We start from the raw sequence: 22,346 nt of genomic DNA on the forward strand, positions 1-22,346 counted from the left end.
CCCTTTTGAATGTAACAATATGCAATATTAAAACCATTGTTAAATCCTTATTATCTTGTTTTCAAAACCTATACCATTATTGTTTTGGGTTTGTTGTTTGTTTTGCTTTTCTTTTGTGCATCTTTTTTATCTTAAATAATTTTAAACAATATTATGCTTATTCTGATATGGTAAACTCAAAATACAAACATTGAAATCAGTAAGTGACTAGTTATATTTTTCTTTCATGCATTAGGCTGATAATGTACTATATATTAATGACTTTTTTGGCTATGCTTGTTATACAGTAGCCTAAATTACTTATTTTGCAAATATCTAAAATTAGACATTTATAATCCACTAAGAAATTGACTATGACAGTACAAAAATAAAGAACATTGAGACATTTCATAAGAGAAGAAATTCATATACAACCTTAAAATAGCATCTCTTATCAAATAAGCCAGTTGTCAAGTATGTGCTAAATATTGCTTATCTAAAATGCTTGGTAGCAGGAGTGTTTAAGGTTTGGATTTTTAAATTGTGGTACATCAGAATATACAAAATAAGATAATGAAGATGGAACTCAACTCACCATGAAATTCATATATTTCATATGCACCTTACACACATAGCGTGAAGGTAATTTATACACTATTTTCATCATGCCTACAGGGTTCTTGTTTTGTTTTTTTATATGCCCCAGACATGAAATAGTTCTGGCCACCAACACAGGCATTGAGCTTGAATGAACAAAGGGCTGTCACCTTCTTTGCCCCTGGCTGATATAAGAACAATGCCATCAGTGAGGTGATCTGTTTTCTGTATTGCTTTGGATTAAACACAGCCATGCTTGTGTTTTGATAGTGACCCATCCCATAAGGACAGATGTGTAATTTTTAGCTTGTGGAATCATATAAGCACTCAAACATTTTTGATTTTGGAAAATTTAAGATTTAAAATTTTTAGATTAGAGATGTTCAATTTGCGTGTGAGAAAAATAAGTATATTAATATACTGTCAATGGTAATATAAATTGGCCTAACCTTTTAATGATGTGAATTTTTATATATCTAAAATTTGTACCTTTTGACTCACAGTATTCTATTTCCAGGAGTCTATCCATAGGTAATAATCAAATTTAAGTATAGCTAGTCATTATTGAAGTATTTCATATTGCCCATAATTGGAAACAATATCTCTCCAGTTAAAAATGATCAAATGTATTATGGTAAAGTCAACTCTGATTAAATATCACAGCACCAATAAAAGTCATGTTTTCAAAGAATAGCAAAAGTTTTGGGAAAAGTCCATGAAACGATATTAAATGAAAGCAGGAAACAAAAGACTACACGAGTATGATTCCAATGCTATTTAAAACAAAAGCAGCATTTTTACCAGCATAACAAAAGCTTGGAAGAAATACATCACTATAGTATGAGGCTACTGATAATATACATACTTTGATTCTCTTTATGGATTTTACAAGAAAATTGCCTGAAAAAGAGACTAATATAGGCTTGCTTAATAGAAATGCTAAATACTAGGTGGTCTGTCCTACTTTCCCCTCATTCCCACAAAGAAAGGGAAATGAAAAAAAGCAAGTCCTATTACCATGAACACTGGAACATATACAGCTGTTATTTTCCTATCCTGATATATGGCCAACAGTAACATAGCTTTATTTATTGTTATAATAAATTATCTACAGGAATATTATTGCTCAGCAAAGAGATGAATTGTTGCTATCTTACTTCTTTTATTCTTTTATCGAATAGTAATTATCACTTAACTCATTCATCTTAAAAATCTCAATCACTCCCACCAGGAAAAACAAAAATAAAAATACTCAAAATATTTACTATTCACTACTAGAAGAAAATAAAATAATCCAGGGTTAAGTAGAGAAAAAGGATAAAAACAGGAATATGGTATCCTTTTTACTTACTCTGCTGGGACCACACTTATATTCAACATAGAAGAACTACATATCAGCTCTGCTTCATGTCTAAATCTGCACGTATTTGTGCATCAAAATTCTATTATAATAAAACTATTTTGAATTTTGAAATTGCAGTATCAATTTAGTTACAAGAAACTGTATTTTTTCAACTTCTGCTCATCTCTGTGATCACAGGGAGATGACAGCATGGATAATCCCAAACTAATTTATATTTGTTTTTGTTCAATTTCATAGTCACCCAAAGTAGAGAATGGTAGAACTTTTATAGCTAGAAGGGACTTATAGATCGTTCATTCTATCTTTGACATTTGGCAAAAGTAGGAGCTAAGACCCAAAGAGATTAAGTGACTAAAACTAAATTATAATGCTTCCTCAACAGAAATATCCTATCCCTTTATAATTAAAAAAGCTGATAATACGTATGTAGATAATGAGCTTTCTGTATATAACTGGATGAAGAGCTTACTGAGGAACAGTCACTGCTTATATATGTCATCCACTTGCATCTACTCAGATCCTGGCCACAATTCTACTTATAATTATCTGATAGAAAGCACAATAGTAGTTCCCACAATTGGAGGTTCCTCTTAACATTACTGCCATGGAGTGGGAGCGGGGAAAAGAAAACTCAAATTAGTTGCTAAGACAACAGGAAAAGATTGAGAAAATAAACCCTAGAATTAGAGAATAGTAAAGGAGGAGCAATTCTATCTTATGGTCAAATTAATTTTCAGAATCTCAATTTTAACTGGAGCCTCAGCTGTATTTCCCCATAATATAACACATTTACATCATAGTTAAATAGTATTCTGTGGGAGACCTAATGGCTACATTTAACAAACTTCCTATGGGAAAATATATATTAGTCTCATTGTTTAAGTAACAACATATTAAAGCTATAGCCAACTCATAGATGAGTGATTGCCTGGATAGCCCTGTTAGACAAATTTTAACTAGTACATAAATAAATATGTAAAAAGAAAGATAACTAGCTAATGATGGAGTGAACAGAAAAGTCAGGAACATATTTAATTTAATTATACAAACAAGGAAACAAAAACCCTGAAAATATCACAAGGAGTGATTTTTCCCATCTTCCTGAGAGTAACCACAAAAAAACTCATAGTCATATCTGTCTGTAAATGTTTCCTGCCTTATAACCAAATCCAACAGCTTTATAACTAAAGGAAGGTAAGGAGCACAGTAAGGCAGGAAAAGGTAACAGAAAGACTGGTAAAATGCTAACTTCATAAAAATTTTGTTTGTCTACATATATAGAAGAGTAAACATGCTGGGTCAGAAGTCTCAGCAGGACTTCTGGTAACCAGGAATGTCATTGAGATTTTAGGACATTTGTCTCAGCTGAGCATCTATATTTTCTGCTTTTCTATAACTCCAAAGGTAGATAAAATAATATTTTTTTAAAAAGGGTTTTCCACATCCTTTGTAACCAATGAAGATGATATTGACAGTTGTATTTGTCCCAACGATCTTACCTTCTCTCTGTGTCTCAGTTAAAGCCGAGGTCACATTTTCATGGGTGCAGTGTTTGCAATCCTATTACCACCATATTCTAAGAAGACTATGAAGGTGAAGGCTTTTAACCATCTTCTCATTTTTATTGAATTCTATTTATTTACTGTCTAATACTCTGGTGAACTCTGAAGCAGAGAACATTTTTTAAGTAGTAAAATACACCCGTAAGACATTTAAATATGCAAGAGAATTTAATTTTTAACAGAATACAATAAATGCTGAAATGTCAAAGATAATTTGTTTCATTGCTGAGACAAAATTACCAACACCCCAAATTAAAAGGAAAAAAGTTTATTTAGCTCACAGTTTGTAGGGGTTTCAGTACATAACTGGGTGGCTCCAAGGCAGGATGACTTCAGAAAGGAAAACAATTTATGGCAGTGGAAGATAGCAAATCAACAAGAATAAAAAAGGAAGAAACATGTCTCTTTTGCCCCTTTTATCTTTTCCAGAATGCTGCAACTAGAGTGGTGCCAATTCAATCAGTGGATTGATCCAACAATCATCCACCCTTAATTGCGGCACCTTTAGTCTTATCATTGACCCATGAATTAATCATAAACTCTAGACTCAGCTACCTCCAAAAATGTCCCATCTAAAAGCACATGAGGCTTTGGGGGGGCATCTAGACACAGCCCATAACATTCTGCCACTGGATCCCCAGACGCATGTATATTCCTTTAGTAAAAAACATTTAATGGTCCATTTGTAAGAATTGCTGAAGTTCTAACAGTTTCAGCACTGGTGAATAGTCCAAGTGACAAGTCTTCTCTGAGATTTAAAGTAAACTTTTAGCTGTGAGTCCCTGTACAAATGAAAATAAAGTTAAACACTTCCAACATTCAATGGCACAAGATAAACATTTCCATTACAAAAGTTACAAACAGAGAGATTCAAAGGAATGGGGCCCAGTTGAGTCCAAAATCCAACAGAGAAAACTTCAAATTCTATAGTTCCATGTACAGCATTCAAAGCAATCTTTAGCAAGATATGAACTCCAAAGGGCTTGGTTGGTCCTGCCCCTATGGCACCTCCGATGGTTGTAGCTCTCCTGGCTTTTCTCTTGGGCCCACACTGTTCTCTCTTTGCAGTTTTCCTTAAGCAATCTACTTTCCTGGCTTCTTCAAGCTTATAGGGTTTCTACACCTTTGGCTTCATGTTCACAGCTTCACACATTGCCCTTTCAGCAGCACACTGCTTAGCGTCCCAGACTTTCTGAAATCTGGGTCGAAGCTTTCTTAATCCTACAACTCTTGTATTCTGCATGTGCCATGTGGCTGCATTCTAAGCACCACATGGAAGATGCCAAGGTCTGCTGCCCACTGGAGTAATAACCAGATTTCCCTCTCTTTTGGTTATGGAGTTCAAGTGCCTGGTTTGCTGAGCACTCTGCATCCAATTCTGAGGAACAAATTCTCCAGGCTGCCATCATTCTGGAACATGGTACACTGGAGCTTTCTTCTCAAAGAAAAATCTTTCAATGTGCAATTTTGAGGCTGCAAAGTGTGGAGTTCTGCTGCTTTTTGTGATGCCTGAAGATTATATTTTCTCTTCTACTGTTCCCTTTCAGCAACCTAGGTCTCCTCAGCTCTACCTTTGCAGTCTACAGCTTTACTGGAGCTTTCTTTATGGCCAAACTTACAGTGTTTTAAATAATTCTACCAGATTCTTTGCTCTTTATTTTCAACATAAATCTGGCTAACATTCCCTAACAGTAGCCATGCCACCATCTCAACATTAGACTGCCTGGAAATTTCTACTGTCAGATTAATCAATCTGCCACCCTTAATCTCAGTATCAGGTAAAGTCTCTGGACATGAGTAAAATGCAGACAAACTTTCTGCCAAGCCATAACACACATCATCTGGAATCCAATAGCTAATGAAGTCCTTCTTTTCATCAGAAATCTCTTGAGCCCGGTCTTTACTGGCTTTCTGGACGTCTAAACTCTGGCCAGAATCTCCCATACAGAGTAGCCTAAGATGTCCCAGTTCTTCTTTTTTCAATTGACGTCTCCAAATCATTCCAAACTCTTCCCACAAACCATTCTCAAAGGCACCTAACCCATATGGTCAGGTGTAGTCATAGCAATAGCCCCATGCTGTGGTACAAAATTCTGTCTTATTTACTTTTCTTGTGGCTGAGACAACATACCCAACACCCAAGGTCAAAGGAGAAAAGTTTATTTAGCTAACAATTTGTAGAGGTTTCAGTCTACAATCAGCTGGCTCCAACGCAGGGTTGCACATGGCAATGGGGCAATAGTTCATTGCGGTGGAAAACAACAATAGCAACAAGAGAGAGAAAGAGACAAGCCCTTTTCTCTTCCTTATATTGTATTCAGTCTATAGGGATTAGTCTATAGGGATTGGTGCCAATGTAATCAGGGGACTGATCCAACAGTCATTCCTATTAATTAATCCCAGTACCCTTAATCCCAGCACTGCATCCCCAACCTCTCAATCACACACTCTATAGATTTAGCCACCTCTGAAAAAGGCCCATCTAATACTGCATGAGGTTTTGAGGGGCCATCTAGTCTCAAACCATAATAGATAGTGAATATATAAATTTTCTAAGTAAAACTTTATATAAATATACTTGATAAAAGATGTTTTGAGAAACGAGCTTTACAATAAGAGGAAGATAAAAATAAGTTTACAATCAATTGATAAGCAGCTAAATTAATTTCAATTCCCAAAGCATTTACTGTAAATACACATGTATACATAAATTTAGCTTAATCAATGAACATATTTATAAGAATGCAGCCAGGAGATTTACATCCTTAATGTCTACAAAAATTTAAACACTTGCTTTTTGGTTTTTCTGTTCTTTTTTTTCTCTTTAAAATTTAAAGAAAAACTAAATTAATCTTTCTGCTAACTACTGCTTTTGTATGACAATTTTTATAAGTTGCTTAAATTACTATTTTTAGTGAAAGTCTTATCGTAATATAAATTTAAATACAAAAACACTGGAAAGAAAATCATGTTTGAAACATTTTGCAAACTAGAGTTAGGATCTTACAACCAAAACTGTAACTCTATGTTTTCAAAGCATAATAAAATGCATGAAAGCAAAAAAAAATGAAAGGAAGAAAAAGATGAATGAAAGAATAAAAGAAAGAAAGAAAATACATAGACTAACAAAAGTTGCAACACAAAAGCAAAACAGAACTAGGGACAGTACTGGTAAATTGTATTTACCACATTAAAAATCCCTGCAAAAAGTATAACTAATAAGCTTTACAAAACAGATAAGCTCAGCCAGATGCAGTAATATGTGCCTGTAGTCTCAGCTACTCAGGAAGCTGAGGTAAGAGGATCAGTTGAGCCCAGGAGTTCAGGTCCAATCTGGGCAACATAGGAAAGTCTCATCTTAAAAAAAATAGAAAACTCAGTTTTGACTCTAGTAAGCTATTGATAAAATGAGCCTGTTTAGTATCAACTTGGATTATGTAATATATTTACACAGAGTTTCTTAGCACTTTTTAAATTGGTCACATTAACAAATCTTAGATTTAGTGAGATAAAGTAACTGCAGGAATATTGACAATAGAGTGATATAAGTAAAGAATGAATAGTACACAAATCAAATATATCTAGAGTGTGACACTGACAAAATCATCCCAATTTTGAAGGCTATATAGTTCATCCTGAGATTAACAAGTTGTTTTTAAAATAGGAAAAAATTTACCACTAAAGCATGCACATGAGCATTAGGTTTAGAAGAGTCAAATATAAATAATAAGAGATCATATATATTCCACAATGCTATGACACCATACACATAAAATTTGTATTTCTAATTTAACAATAAACTTGACAAACATAAAAACTTTACAGCAGACATACATAAGCTTGAGATTAATCACAGTGTACAGAATACTATAAAACAAAATTGCTGGAATGATTTCATTTTCAAACTTGTACAAAATAGTCAAACTAGCTGGTAAATGTCAACTGTAACAACTTGCCTCTACCAATTTTTATTCTCTGCCTTCTGTGTCAATGTTTTTCTTCCTTTTTTGAAATACATTCATAGTGATTGTTAAGTTCTGGCCCATCCCTTAGCCTTCATCAGTTACTTACCTCCTCTCATGCTTCTCATCTGTATGCCACAGATAAACAGGCTCACTTTTGTCCTTCACAGACTCCTCTGCAGGAGTCAGTCGATCTTCTAGTTCTTTCTTCTGAGACAAGATAAAACTTAGTTCTTTTTCTAACCTGAACAAATTAAGGCAATAGAAGGGCCGATGAAAGGAGTCTGTAGTAACAAAATTAATGCTAATAAACAAGGGGAAAAATAAAAAAGTCTTTAATATTTCAATCAAGGAAATCTTAGATACTACCTTTTTTGATCTAGTTTCACTTTTTCCACTCCTTTACGTAAAGCAGTAGTCTTTAAAGAGAAATAAGAAAGAAATAATGTAACTACTTAAATTTACTTATCATTTTCTCAAATATACCTCAAATATGAAATATTTCCTAATTCAGCACAGTTAATACTTAAGAAAAATATTTGGAAATTATTCTCTAACATTGCAATACAAAATTATACAATGCAGGCAAATTAAAATTTCTTACCTTTTCACTATTCTCAATCAGTGTATCATCCCAATCATTGACCTGGGTGGCCTGGTATAAAAAGAGTTTTTCTCGATCTTCTACCTGAAGGCTCCACTTGTTTATCAGACGATCCAGCTGACTAGAAGTCATCACAGGAGTTACTAATGAACTAAAAAATAAAAAGATACGGTATGATCATATAATAAAAACAACCCAGGAGGACTTGTAGAAGTTAGTATGGGAGGAAGTTCTTATATCTGCTTCCTAAAAAACAGTAACAGGTAATGATGATTTTTTTTTTTTTTTTGTCTTTTTCCTTTTTATCGGTACTGGGGATCGAACTCACGACTGCCTACTTGCAAGGCAGGCGCTTATGCCGTGGAGCTAAATCTCCAGCCCCATTAATGATGATTTTAAAACAACCATTCAAACTGTCTGGAAATTATATTAAGGGGAGCAATATATCAAATAAAAATTTATTAAGAATTCTGCCAAATTACTGTAAGAATAACTAAATTCTCTCCCCCCTTAATTCAGCATGATGGAAGCTTCTTAGCTTCCTTCTAGATGAGTATGGCCAAGAAGATAGGATTCTCTTTCCCCTTCTCTAGCTATCATTCAAAGTGATACGTTTCCTTTATGAGTAATATGGGTGGGGAAATATGCATCTCCCGTCAAGAAAAACCATAAGGAGTTCCAATTCACATGCCAGGTGGCATCAAAAAGCTTGATAATCCAATTGATCTTTAATGCACTGGTTGCCCTGGTGGGACATTATCAGCAAGGTTCAGTGGAAAGGTAACTAGCAATTTCCTGCCTGACCAAGCAAGTAATGTTCCAATTCCCCACCAAGGAATTATTGGTGGGGTCCAATAAATTTAAATCCTACCTAGAAGTAACATGAGGTCATGTGAGGCAAGGTTACACACCACTGGACTTCACTCATGCTCTGGTGTCAGTGGGATCAAGCAGAAAATCTAAACTTTTGTATCCACTGTGTTCATTAAAGCTGAACAAGGTAATGCACATTGAGAATAGTAAAGTCTCCAATTTCCATCATCCTAGGAGTCAGTAAGGCTTAGTGAGTAGTTTGACCTCCACAGTCACTGGGAAAACCAAGACTCATACAGGAGTGGAAAAAGCAGGGTTAGTCATTACTTCTTCCCATTATTGAGCTCAGTGAGAGCAGGGCCAAAATGAGAGCCACTCCTCCATGTCAACTCAGCACCAATTAGGTTTAATGAAGTGGCATGTGGCAGAAGCTGATATCCTGCTCACTTCCTCCCTTCCTTTATGTCCTAGGTGTGATAATATGAAATTCCACCTCTCCCTGCACCTATTAAGCCATACAAGTCAGATCTGAGGTCACCAGATCTGAGTTTACATCTCCACTGAGAAGCAATAAAGTACAATGAAGCAGTGAGTCAGGGGAGTTAAGGGAGGAGCTGAATTTCTAGACCACCCATGTTTGCTGAAGCAATGTGAGTCAGTGCTTTGTTTTTTTGATGAGATTGTGTAGACAAGGCCATTGATAATCTAAACAAAAACACACCCATCCCTTGCAACATATCTGAACTAAAAGGACTATGTAATGAAAAACAGGTATAAATAAGACCAAATGCTCCAAACATCATACATAAAATGTCCAGGATACAATAAAAATATGTAATTATGAAGACCATGAAAGGTACAACTTTAAAGAGAAAAGACAATCAACCCAGATGCCAATATTAATATGTTGGAACTATCTGAAAAAAACTTTTAAACAACATTCCAAAATAGCCCTTACAAGCCCTTTGAATTTTCCTGAAACAAATGAAAAAATAGAAACTCACTGCAAAGAAATAAAGGTCATAAAAAAGAATCAAATGGGTAAAATGAAAATAATAAACTTATTTGAATGATTCTGTACTAGAGTGAAATTGTGAGAGGATACAAAAAGTAAATTTCAGTACCTGTAATTAGAATTTATAGAACAAAGAGAAAACAGGAAGAAATAAATTTTTTTAAAAACTCAGAGACCTGAAGGAGAGTAATAAGAAGTAACATTTATAAAATAAAAGTTCTAGAAGGACAAAAAGAGAGAATAGGCCTGAAATATATTTTTAAAAAAATAAAAAGATTGAAAAATTATCAAAATTTGGCAAAAGATACAAATTCACAGGTTCAAGAAGTTTAAACAACTCTAAACTGAATAATTCAAAGAAACTCATGCTAAGGCACAAAGTAATTACCTTTCTGAAAGATAAAGACAAAAGGAAATGTTGGAAGCAAGTAGAGTCACTTAACATGACGTATTCTTCTACACGGTAGCACACACTTGTAATCCCAGCAGTCAGGAAGCTAAGGCAAAAGGATCCTGAATTTGAGGCCAGCCTGAGCTACAAAGAGACTATATCAAACAAACAAAGAAACAAACAAATGAGATGACAATCTGAATGACAATAGATTTCTCATCTGAAATCATGGAGGCTAGAAGGAAGTAAAATAACATTTCTCAAGCACTGAAAGAAAAAAAAATGTGTCTACAAGTACTGTTATATGCTTTGGAGACAGATGAAAAAGAAATAAAGGCATTTTCATACAAAGTAAAATTGGAATAATTCATTGCTAAAAGACCTTCCCTTGAATATTAGCTAAACAGAGAGGAAAGAAAACAGAAGACTTGGAAGTAGCGTATAAAGGAAAAAAAGTCAAAATAGATGAAAAGAAGGGTAAAGATACAATACTATTTCCTATTTATTTCTTAGATCATATCAAATGATTGAAACAAAAATTATAACTCCATATGTGCTTAAAAATAAGGACAGTAAATGGAACTTAATAGAAATAAAGTTTCTACGCTTTATCAGATGAGATTGGGCGTGTTCAGGGTGGTATGTTCTAGACTCTGTTTCATCACAAGTGGTAAAGTATCAGTATGACTGTATGCATGACTAGACTACATATGTATACTGTCATATTTAAAGTAGCCAGTAAGAAAATGATACAGAGCAATATACTCAAAAATACTCTAAGGAGAGCAAGGTGGAATGTTTAAAAATATTTAAGCAATCCACCGAATGGTAAGAAAAAAGAAATGGAAGAACAAATATCAAAGGTAAAAAAACAAGTAAAATAGTAGATCTAAGTCCTAACTCATTAGTAATTACTTTAAACATAAATGTGTTACATATATGAATTAAAAGATAGAGATTGTCAGAATGGATTAAAAAGTTCAACAATATGCTATCTACAAAACTCACTTCCAAAATAAAGATATAGATAGAGTGAAAGTAAAAGAAAATTATATAAAATTAATTTTCAAAAAGGAATGGCTATAGTAATACCAGATAAAGTAGACTACATAGCTAAGAGATTTCCCCTAATCAAAGAGGATCATTACATAATGATAAAGGAATCAAGGCACAAAGGAAGGATAACAACTTTAAATGTAGAAGCAACCAAACAACAGAGCCTCAAGATATATAAAAAATTAATATAACTAAAGAGAAGAATAATAGTTGGAAACTTCATAAAACCACTCTCCACAACTGAAAGAGCTACTAGACAGAAAAGCAAAAAAGGTACATATGGTAAAATAATGAAATAAAGCAACAGAGTCTCACATATATATAACAGTCTGTCTAACAGCAGAAAACAGAACTTTAAAACAGTGGAATCTTAACAAAGATAGGCCATTTCTTACCCATAAAGCAAAGATAAATAAAAAAACAGTGAATTCACACTGGTTATATTCTGATTATAACACAATCAAACTAGAAATCACTCCAGAAAGATAACAAGAAAATCCATAATTACTTGAAAATTAAACAGCATGCTTCTAAATAATCCATGGGTGAAGGAGGATTTTCAAAGAAAATTTGTAAATATTTAGAAGTGAAATAAAAACATGAGAATTAAAACAGGAAAACTTTATAGAATAATCAATTAAACAAAAGATGGCCCATTTGGAAAAGATCAACAAAACTGATACAAGAAACAAACTCCCAGTATTATCAATGAAGCAAGAATGTCTCCACAACTATTAAAAGTATAATAAAGGAATACTATAAACAATTTTATGTTCATAAATTTAACATGAAAAATGAACCAAATCTCTCTTTCCCATCTTGCTAGATGGCAACCAAAAACTAAGAAGCCAAATAATAAAGAGAAGAAACTTGAAGTCAAGAAGGTTGATGCCACTGATACTGGTAAAAAGGGTAATGCGGAGGCTAAAATGTCCAAGAAAGGGCAGCCCCACTGCAGCCAAAAACCTGTCCTGTTAGAGGAATTGGTAGATACCCCCAATGTGCTATGTAGTCCATAAAGGCTTTGTACAAGAGAAAGTATACAGCTGCTAAATCCAAAGTGGAGAAGAAAAAGAAGGAGAAAGTTCTTACCACTATCAGAAAACCAGTGGGTGGTTACAAGAATGGTGGTACCTGGGTGGGTAAGCTTCAAAAAACGCCTAGATACTGCTCTACCAAAGATATGCCCTGACAGCTGTTGAACTAAGGCAAAAAACATTTCAGTTAGCATGTGAGGAAACTGTGAGCTAGCATTACTCCCAGGACCATCTTAATCATCCTCACTGGGTTCCACAAAGGGAAGAGAATGGTTTTCCTGAAGCAGTTGGCCAGTGGCTTGCTGCTTGTGACTGGGCCTCTTAACCTTAATTGCATTCCTCTGCATAGAATGCGTAATATCACTGTTATCTCCACAAAAATTGATATCAGCAATGTGAAAATCTCCAAACACTTCACTGATGCTTACTTCAAGAAGAAGTTTCCAAAGCCCAAACACCAGGAGGGAGAGATCTGCAAAACTGAGAAAGAGGGATATCAGATTTCAGAGAAATACAAGGTCAGGTAGAAGGTGGACTCACAGATTTTACCAAAATCAAAGGTGTTCCTTGGCTCTGGGGCTACATGAGATCCATTTTTGCTCTGACAAATGGAGATTACAAATTTGTGTTCTAAGTTTATTACCAAGAATCTAATTAAATAACTGATAATATTAAACAAAAGAGCCAATTTCTCAAAAACTACACAGTACTGCAACTCACTGAAGATGAAATAGATAACCTCTATAATACCAGAAATAGTATAAAAATGTATTTGTAAGTAAAAGATCCTGTAAAAGAATAATCCGGGCCCAGAGTTTGTCACTGAAGAATTTCATCAGTGTTTAAGAATTAATACCAACTCTGCACTATTTCTTCTTAAAAAAAAGACTACTTCCTGGATCATTTTTAAGGCAAGTATTACTCTGTTATCCAAACCAAAGACAGGAAAAAAACTATAAATCAGTATCTCTCATGAATTTAGCTACAAAATCCCCAAGTAGAATAACAGAAAGCCAAGTAAAAGCTGATTTTCTAAAAGTAGATCACTGACTAGAGATTTGGGAGGCATACAAGAACCAGCACAGAGGAACCCTGTAGAGAAGAGGGTCCTCTCCCATTGCCATCTTTATCACCAAGTGAACTACCCTGCAAACCAGGTAAACCACGCTGGAAGGCCCAAAGAATGGCTACTCCTCTTGCTATTTCCATGACTCAGGTGAACTGCTAGAGAAGGTCTAGAGACCAAAGGGAATGCCAGATACGTAGTATGATCCCAAGAAAGGTACACAGGATGGAGAGGTGAGATTAGTGGCATGAAAAGTCCTAAGCAACAATAATAATATGAGCCAAGAGATGACTGAGGCCTCTGTGGGACCAGCAACCAGATCAAGGAAGAATATAAGCCTTAGGAACCAAAAATTTTGGCCAGTTTTTTATTTATATTTGCTTTTCCTTTTCTTCTTTTTCTTTTTTGTTTCTTTTGATTTTTCTTTCTATTTTTTATTTTTTATGTCTTTTCTAAATGGCTGAGAAAAACTTCAACCAAAGAAGACTAACTCTTATCCCTCAAACCCAGAGATCAAGTTCAGATAACCCCTTGAATATTCCTTCAATAGTTATTTTCTACCTCCTTTTCTAGTTTCCCAAACCTTGAGGGATCATCCTTTGTTCTCCAGTCTTGCTCCTACTTCCTTTCCAGTTATTTTTGTTTTATACACTATCCTCCATAAATTTCCCCATGACAGGGTGAAACCACTCTACAAAGGGGAAACACCTTCCATGCAAACTCCTAATTTATGATTGATTGTATTATATAACCACAGATTCTGCGTTTATAGTCTAAAGTACAAAATCAATACTTACCACAGTTCTTCAGTTTCTAAAGTATGCTTGATGCTACTGCTGTTGATAATTTTATTACTTTAGCTAGGATAATATATCTGTTGTATTCAGTCGTTCTGCCATCTGTAACTATACTGGGAAGCTCTGAGATAATAACGTTACCATAGCCCTACACCAAAGGACTGGGAACTGAGCCAAACAGATACCAACAAGTTGTTATCTTGGAAGGTAGGATCTTGTGACGGACACAAACCAAGAATCTCCTACATACAGAAGACATCCTTGTAGAACATACTTTTCCTAGAGAGACCTGAATACTAGTGATATAGATACCTACTACAAAAAAATTCACAAAATAAATTTTTTTGGAATAGAAAATGAAAAGAGAAAGAAGTAAAATGCAATCTCAGCCCTCTAGCCTACCCAAACAATTCTAGGAGACATCGACATAGAATAAGTTGGAAGTCATACATCTGGTAATTATGAAATGACAGCAACTGAAGTAAAGAAACAAATTCATGAGGCCATAAAAGAAATCAGATCAGAAATAATCTCAGGTAAAAAAAAGAAATGTCAACAATTATAAAAGAATTTCTAAGCAAAACTAAAGTAGAAATATAAAAAATAGATGATAATAGCAGAAATATGGAAGCTGTGAATGATGAGTATAGGAATGAAACAGAATGCATTAAATGGATTCAGAATGATATTCTGAAAATTAAAAATTCTATTGAAAGCAATCAAAACCACTTTAATGAAACTGAAGACAGACTTTCAGACTTTGAAAATAGGATCACAGTTAGCAATTAAAGGAAAGATCTCTTGAAAATAACAAAAGATCAAGAAATAATTCAACAGCTTCAAAACAGTACAAAGAAAAAGTAGAAAAGTTGGTGTCAACAAAAAAGCAGAATCCAAATGATATAAAAATTATTTGCCGAAGTAATAGCAGAAAACTTCTCAAGCATGTGAAAAGAAGGTGACATACAGATAATTAAGGCATATAGAACTCCATTTAGCCATAAACAAAATAAATCTACACCCAGACATGTAAATAATCAAGGTCTCATAAATTCAGCACAAGAACAGAATATTAAAAGCTGTTTGTGAAGAGAAACAGATCACTTATAAAAGGAAGCCCATTACAATCATTGCAGACTTCTCAAAACAAACCCTCAAGTCAAGAAGTGCTTGGAGAGAATTATTTCAAATCTTGAAGGAAAATAACTTCCAATCCAAATTTATGTACCCTGAAAAACTATCTTCTAAAATTAGTAGAGAAATAAGATACTTCCATAACAAAGAACAATTGAATAAATTCATGACCACCAGACCAGCACTATCAAGGGTACTGTAAGGTATTCTAGACAGAGACAAAAATGACGACAATTCCAAGAGCAACAGCAGAAAGAAACCATGAAGCAGGGCAAAGAATTAAACAACTGCAACAGTAGGGAACCAACAGCAGGAAAATAACATGACAAGGATAAGCACATACATATCATTTATAACCATCAATGTAAATAGCTTCAGTTTACCAATCAAAAGAAACAGATTGGCAGAACAGATCAAAAAATAAGATGCAACTATATGTTGCATACAAGAAACTCATTTCACTAAAAAAGAAATTGAGCCAGGCATGTTGGCACATGCTTGTAATCCCAGCACTTGGAAGGTTGAGGCAGGAGAATTGTGGCAAATTGAAGACCAGCCTGAGCTAAAAAGTGAGCTTGAAGACAATGCAAACTGCAGTGTGACCCAGTCTCAAAAAGACATGAAGAAAAAGAAGAAGAAGAAAAAAGAAGAAGAAGAAGAAAAAGAAGAAGAAGAAGAAGAAGAAGAAGAAGAAATTCATAAACTGAAATTCAAAGGATGGAAAACATGTTTTTGTTTGCAGATAATGTGAACTTCAAAACAAATATCAAAAGAGATAAAGAAGGTCACTAAACACTTGTTAGGCAAATATTTCTAGATGAAGAGATAACAATCACAAACATATATATATATATATATATATATATATATATATATATACACATATATGCACCATTGTGACAGCACCCAACCATATGAGACAAACATTAATTTACATGAAAAATCAAGTAAGCAATAATACAATTGTAACAAAGGACCTTGATAACCTCATTGTCACAAAGAGATTGATCAAATAGACAAAAAATCGGGAAAGAAATAAAAATGAACCAAACCTATAAACAAATGGACTTAGTAGATTTTTACAGAGTGCTCCACACAACAATACACACCAGAATACACATTATTAACACCTGCACACAGAATTCTCTAAAAAAGAACATGTACTAGCCCATAAAACATGCTTAACTAAGTGCAAAGAAACTGAAATTATATTGTACATTTTTTTGGTACTGGGGGTTGAACTCACAGCCTCATGCTTACCAGGCAAGCGCTTGAACCACCAAGCTAAATCCCTGGCCCCAACCCATGCATTTTATCTGACCATAGTGAGATAAAAATGGAAATTAATGACAAAAAGGAATCACAAAACTTCATAAGCACATGGAAATTAAATAACACCCTCTTAAACAATCAATAGGTCACAGATAAAATTTAAAAAATAAAGAACATCTACAATCAAGCAAAAATGCAACTTACCAGAACTTGTGGGATGCAACGAAATCAGTCCTAAGAGGGATATTTATAGCGGTGAATTCTCACATCAAGAAAACAGAACAAATATAAATAACCTAATGCTGCACCTCAAGCTTCCAGGAAAGGAAGAGCAAGTCAAGCTCACAGCCCATACAAGGGAGGAAATCATAAGATTAGAGCACAAATTAATGAAATTGAAATAAAAAAAAATACCAAAAATTAATGAATAAAACATTAGGTTCTTTGAAAGAATAAATTAAATTGAAAAGTCCTCAGCCAATCTTATCAAAAAAAGGAAAGAGGGCTGGGGATTTAGGTCAGTGACATAAGCGGCTGCCTTGCAAGTGCGCTGTCATGAGTTCGATTCCTGGTACAAAAAAAAAAAAGGGAAGAAAAAACTCAAATTCATACAATAAGGAATGAAAAAGGTGAAATCACCACAGATCATGTGGCAATTCAGAAGATCATCAATACCTACTTTGAAAATCTTTCATTTGCATAGGATGAAAAATAGAAGAAATGGACAGCCTCATCACACTCCAGAAAAAATAGTTATCATCAAAAAAATCAATCGATAACAAATGCCTGAGTGGCTGTGGGAAAAGGTGTAGACCGGTAGAACCACTGTGGAAATTAGTGTGGAGATTCCTCATAAAACTAGGATTAGAGGTCTCATTTGACCCAGCTATCTCTCTTCTGCTTATATTCCCAAAAGATTTTAAAACATCATACTACAACAATACATGTGTACCTATGCTTATAGCAGCACAGTTTGTACTAGCTAGATCTTGGAAACAACTTAAATACCCATTGACTGAGGAATGGATAAAAAAGATGTGGTATTTTTATTCAATGTAGTACTACTCAGCCATAAAGAAGGATAAACTGGAGACTTTTATAGGTAAATGGATTCAATGTGAGACCATACTCAGAAGTGAAATAAATCAAATTTTCATGTGTAAACATCATATTGTCTCCCTACTACAAGAAATTGTAAGAGTAAATAAGATCCGAAATGTACAACAGATATTATGAAAGGGAAAGAGACTGCTGAAAAGGAAAAAAAAAAAAAACAATTGGAATGGGGGAAAGGAGAAAAGGATGAAGGGAAAACAAAAATTCTGTATATATACAAGATAACTAAGATAATTATACTAATTCATTTTAGTTCATTGAAAGAAATGGTTTATGCTTATATAGTTTGATCAATTTTGTTCACCTATGTCTTACAATCTGAGCCACTGCTTTGAAGATAACTATATGCAGTACAGTAATCACTGTTAATTTCCCATTGCTTTGAAATTCTGTATCATTGTTTTTCTGCTTTTTTTCCTTTAAAAAACTATTCAGTAGAAGACGACAGCCTTTCAACAAATGATGTTGGAAAAATTGAACACTGACTAGACATGCCTAACTTGCAGTGAACAGGTTTGTTAAAATAACAAATACAAGAAAATTCAAGTTTTTACTTACATAATTAGCTGTATTACATGTTCTAGACATGGCCCCAGGCAATTCAAGTGCATATTCCTGATGGAGAAAAATTATCCTGACCCAAATCTTACACCCTGTATAAAAATTGACTCATAATGGATCACTAGAACTTTTAGAAAAATTAGGAGAAAGTCTTTGAACTGGTAAAATTGTTTTCTTATAATTCATACTAAAATTAAATCTATTAAAGGAAAAATTGATGTTATACTTTGATTAAATTTTTGTTCTACAAAAGCAATCTTACAAATATGAATAAACAAATTAGAGGATATAATTATATTAGACATATCTGACAAAAACTGGCATCTAGAATAACAAAACAAACCCTCAAAACTAAACAGCCAAAAACCAAACAACCAAAGTAAAAAATGGGCAAAATATATGAATTGACACATCATCAAAGAAGATAAAATGATGGAGAGCATACACTTGAAAAGATCATCAACATTATTGGTCATCAAGGGAATCCAATTCCAAATCACAACAGCATAACTTTACATCTATCAGGACTGAAAAAAAAAAAAAAACAGTGACATACCCAAACCTAACAAGGATGTGGACTATCCAGATAATTCATACATTTCTGGCTGGCACACAGAATGACATAATCACTCCAGAAAAGAAGTAGGTAGTTTCTTGAAGTAAACACACAGTTATCATACTACTCAGTTACTATATTCTTGATTATTAGCCCAGAGACAAGAGACTTGTAATATTCACAGAAAAATTATACAAATGTTTATACAAGTCTAGAAGTACAACAAGTGGGTGGTCAAACAAACTATATTATACCACATTACTATGGGATACTACTGAGAGACGAAAGAAGAACAACTTGCACGGATTTCAAAGAATTACGGTAAATGAAAAATGCCAGTTCCTAAAAGTCACACATGAAATTGTCCATCTACAGAGCACTCTTGAAATGTCATGATTATAGAAATGAGAAGATTAATTATGGCCCAGGATTAGGGAATCAGAAGAAGCTAATAAATATGACTATAAAAGGGCAGTAATGGAATCGTTGTTGATTTGAAATATTTTGTATCTTAACTGTATGAATGTCAAATTCTGGTTGTTATATTATACTATACTCTTCTGAGATGTTATCATTGGGGGGAATAATATAAAGGGCATACAGATGTTTTGTATACCCTATAAAAACACAAGCTTTAGAGTAGAGGTGTCCAACTGGGAGTCTATAGTAATTTTGCCCAAAATTTTTCGAAAGAAGAGGAATTGTCTTAGGCCACATATAAAATTTATAATATAGTTAATGTATACAAGTAATAAAACTTCCTTTAAAAATTTTTATTATAAAAGAATAAATGAAGACAAAAACTAAAGGCCTTACACTGAACATGTCTGCTAGAGCTCAACTGCCTAATTTTTTATCCTGGCTCAATCATTACTAAGTATGTGACCATAAGTGAATTGTACTTATAAAATCCCTATGTGCTTTAGTTTTCTCAACTACACAGTGTGAATAAAAACATTCTCTGTTTCATAGAATTATCATGAGGATTAAATGATGTTTTTAAACCATTGTCACTTTGTTAAATGTATAATAATTACACATTAGCTATTATTAGTGATGTTAATGAATGTATTATAATGTTATTCAAAAGATTGTTGGTTATTCAACTGTCTAAATTACAGAAACATTTCTCTGTTATCTGAACTCATTTATCTAAACTTCAAATGCTGTTCCAAAGCTACATAAGCAAACTATGACTCCAATGTGATGAAATGAAACTCATATGAACTTTCAAATAAATAGGCTTACTTAACCGTCGAAGTAAGAGGCACAGAAGAAACACCGACTAAATCAGTGTTATTAATCCCAGTTGATGCTGATCTTAGATTCAGACTAAAGTCACTGGTAATTGTGGTAGTGGTGCTGGTGGTAACAGTAGTGGTAGTAGTTGTGGAAGTTGTAGCTAGAAAATAAAATAGATTATGTTATTAAGAAATTAATGCTTCATTTAAGCCTTTATTATTTACGGTTAAAAACTAGAGAGTCGTTTTTTAAAACACATGTGTGAACTCAAAATTGTAGATGTAAACTTAATACTTCTGTAATACGAGGTGATATATGGCAGACCAGATATCTACATTAATCTTCTTGCTGAAAACTAAAACTCATGGATAGACTAACTGAAAAGATAAAATAAACTAAAAAGCTCTTATAACCATTCAAGAAATTCAATCACACCTGTAATACCAGCACTAGAGAGGCTGAAGTAGGAGGAAAACTACAAGTTCGAGGCCAGGCTAGACTATATAGTGAGTTCAAAGCCTGCCTGAACTACATAGTGAGACTTTGTCTCAAAAAAACAAACAAACAACCAAAAAAAAAAAAAAAAAAAAAAAAGAAAAGAAATGAAAAACAAAGAAATAAAGAAACTGAACCGATCTTCAAAACTCTACCCATAATGAAAACTCCTGTGAATATTAAGGTTAATTATCAACTCCATTGGCTTAGGAGATGACTGGGGAGTATTAACAAAATATGTTTTTAGATGTCTTGGTGTGGATCGTGGAGACGTGATTTTGGGTTCTATATCTGGACCCTGGCCTTTTCCTCTCTGGTGCCATTTCAATGACCTGCTTCCCTGTCACCATGAACTAAGCATTTTTAATCTGGCATGCCCCTCTGCTATTGATGTTCCTGCCTTGAGCCCACAGACCCTACAGTTCTCTGAAACTGTATACAGAGTAAACATCTCCTTTAAATTGTAGGCATTGGTATTGTGTTTCAGTGACAAGAACTAGTACTAATACAAATTCAGATCCACGTGGGCTCACTGATAAGTTATACTAAACTTTCCAGGAAAAAGTAATTACAATTAAAAAATTTCTGCATATATTTTGCATACTTACATGCTTATATCTTTATAATTAATTCATACACATGAAACTGCTACATCAAAAAGAGCTGGCATGCTCTAAATTTTAGCATCTCACCAAATTGTTCCACTAAAATGATTTTGCTAACATATATTTCTATCGAGGAAAAAGTGCCTTTTTTTCTACACCATTGTCAGTACTAGGCATATATCTTCATCAACTTAACAGGCAAAAGCCTCTCAAAGTTTTATCTACAGTCCAAACCTCTTTTGTGTGTCTTTTTTTGTTGCACCCCAACTAGAATATCTTACTCTCTTACAGATGAAATGATGAGATTATTTTACATTCTACCTTGCCGTGTTTTTTGCCCTTTCTCACTCAGTCACAGTTTTCTTTTAGTTTTGTGAACTTTAATAGCATTTTTGAATTTTACTATACATTGATCACTTAAAGAACAATGTACAGAAAATTGTGGCTGGTGAAGATGGAGAATATTTTATTTTCTTCTTTTTGGTTCTTTATATTTTCAAATGTTTTTGCAATTAAGTGCTATTTTAGAAGAATATAGCATGTGCACAATTGTTTGTTTTATGTTCCCTTGTTTTTTCAATTGGCAATATTTTCAGGTTAATAGCTGTACTGTTTAAATATGGAACTTATAGTACCTGCCACAAGTACTGATTGTTCCCAGGGAGCCTGGCCTACCCTATTTCTCCTGAGGGAACAGGCTCAATTACCCCTTCTTCATTCCAGATAACTGTTCTTTGCTTCTGCTTTACAGTCGATCATGTCCAGGTATTGCAAGCCATTCCTTATATCTATTGGAAGCATTGGCAGAAAATGTTCTAGCCAAATATGGATAAAGTGGATCAGAATCTTAAAAATTTTAGCAACATGGAAGAATCCAACTCTGGGCAGAAACATATGCTTCCAGAAATATGAAAAGAATCAGATTGCAGGCAGAAATTTGAAAATGTTTCCAAAAATGTAGAAGGCACCAGGCTGTAAGCAGAGAGAGTTCAAAGAGAAACAACACAAGAAAGACATTAAGTACAAATAAGGGGTTGTGAATAAGTCAAAATTATGAAAAAAGCAAAACATAAAGACAACAAAAGAGATAAAACCAGAGGAAAGCTTAAAAAGAAAAGAAATA

At 33.8% G+C, this 22,346-nt stretch overlaps 1 protein-coding gene and 1 pseudogene across 5 annotated transcripts in view; one reads left to right on the top strand and one right to left on the bottom strand.

Moving 5' to 3' along the window:
• The window catches only part of Nup62cl (nucleoporin 62 C-terminal like), a 101,430-nt gene that overhangs the window by 35,143 nt on the left and 43,941 nt on the right, over positions 1-22,346 (bottom strand). For 4 of the 5 annotated variants that reach the window (XM_013150223.3, XM_013150222.3, XM_013150219.3 and 1 more), the window contains 4 exons: positions 20,130-20,283; positions 8,068-8,218; positions 7,833-7,882; positions 7,573-7,707 (listed from right to left, as the gene is read on the bottom strand). In XM_013150223.3, the coding sequence (XP_013005677.1) occupies positions 7,573-7,707; positions 7,833-7,882; positions 8,068-8,218; positions 20,130-20,283 (490 nt within the window). Of the gene's footprint in view, positions 1-3,753; positions 4,284-7,572; positions 7,708-7,832; positions 7,883-8,067; positions 8,219-20,129; positions 20,284-22,346 lie in introns of those variants that run through there. The other variant, XM_013150221.3, reaches the window with a different exon arrangement.
• On the top strand, positions 12,137-13,013 carry LOC106027185 (large ribosomal subunit protein eL6-like; annotated as a pseudogene).

The sequence above is a fragment of the Cavia porcellus genome, unplaced genomic scaffold, assembly GCF_034190915.1.
Source record: "Cavia porcellus strain 051 isolate PalLab524CR breed Dunkin Hartley unplaced genomic scaffold, mCavPor4.1 scaffold_3, whole genome shotgun sequence".
NCBI classification, from domain to species: Eukaryota; Metazoa; Chordata; class Mammalia; order Rodentia; family Caviidae; genus Cavia; species Cavia porcellus.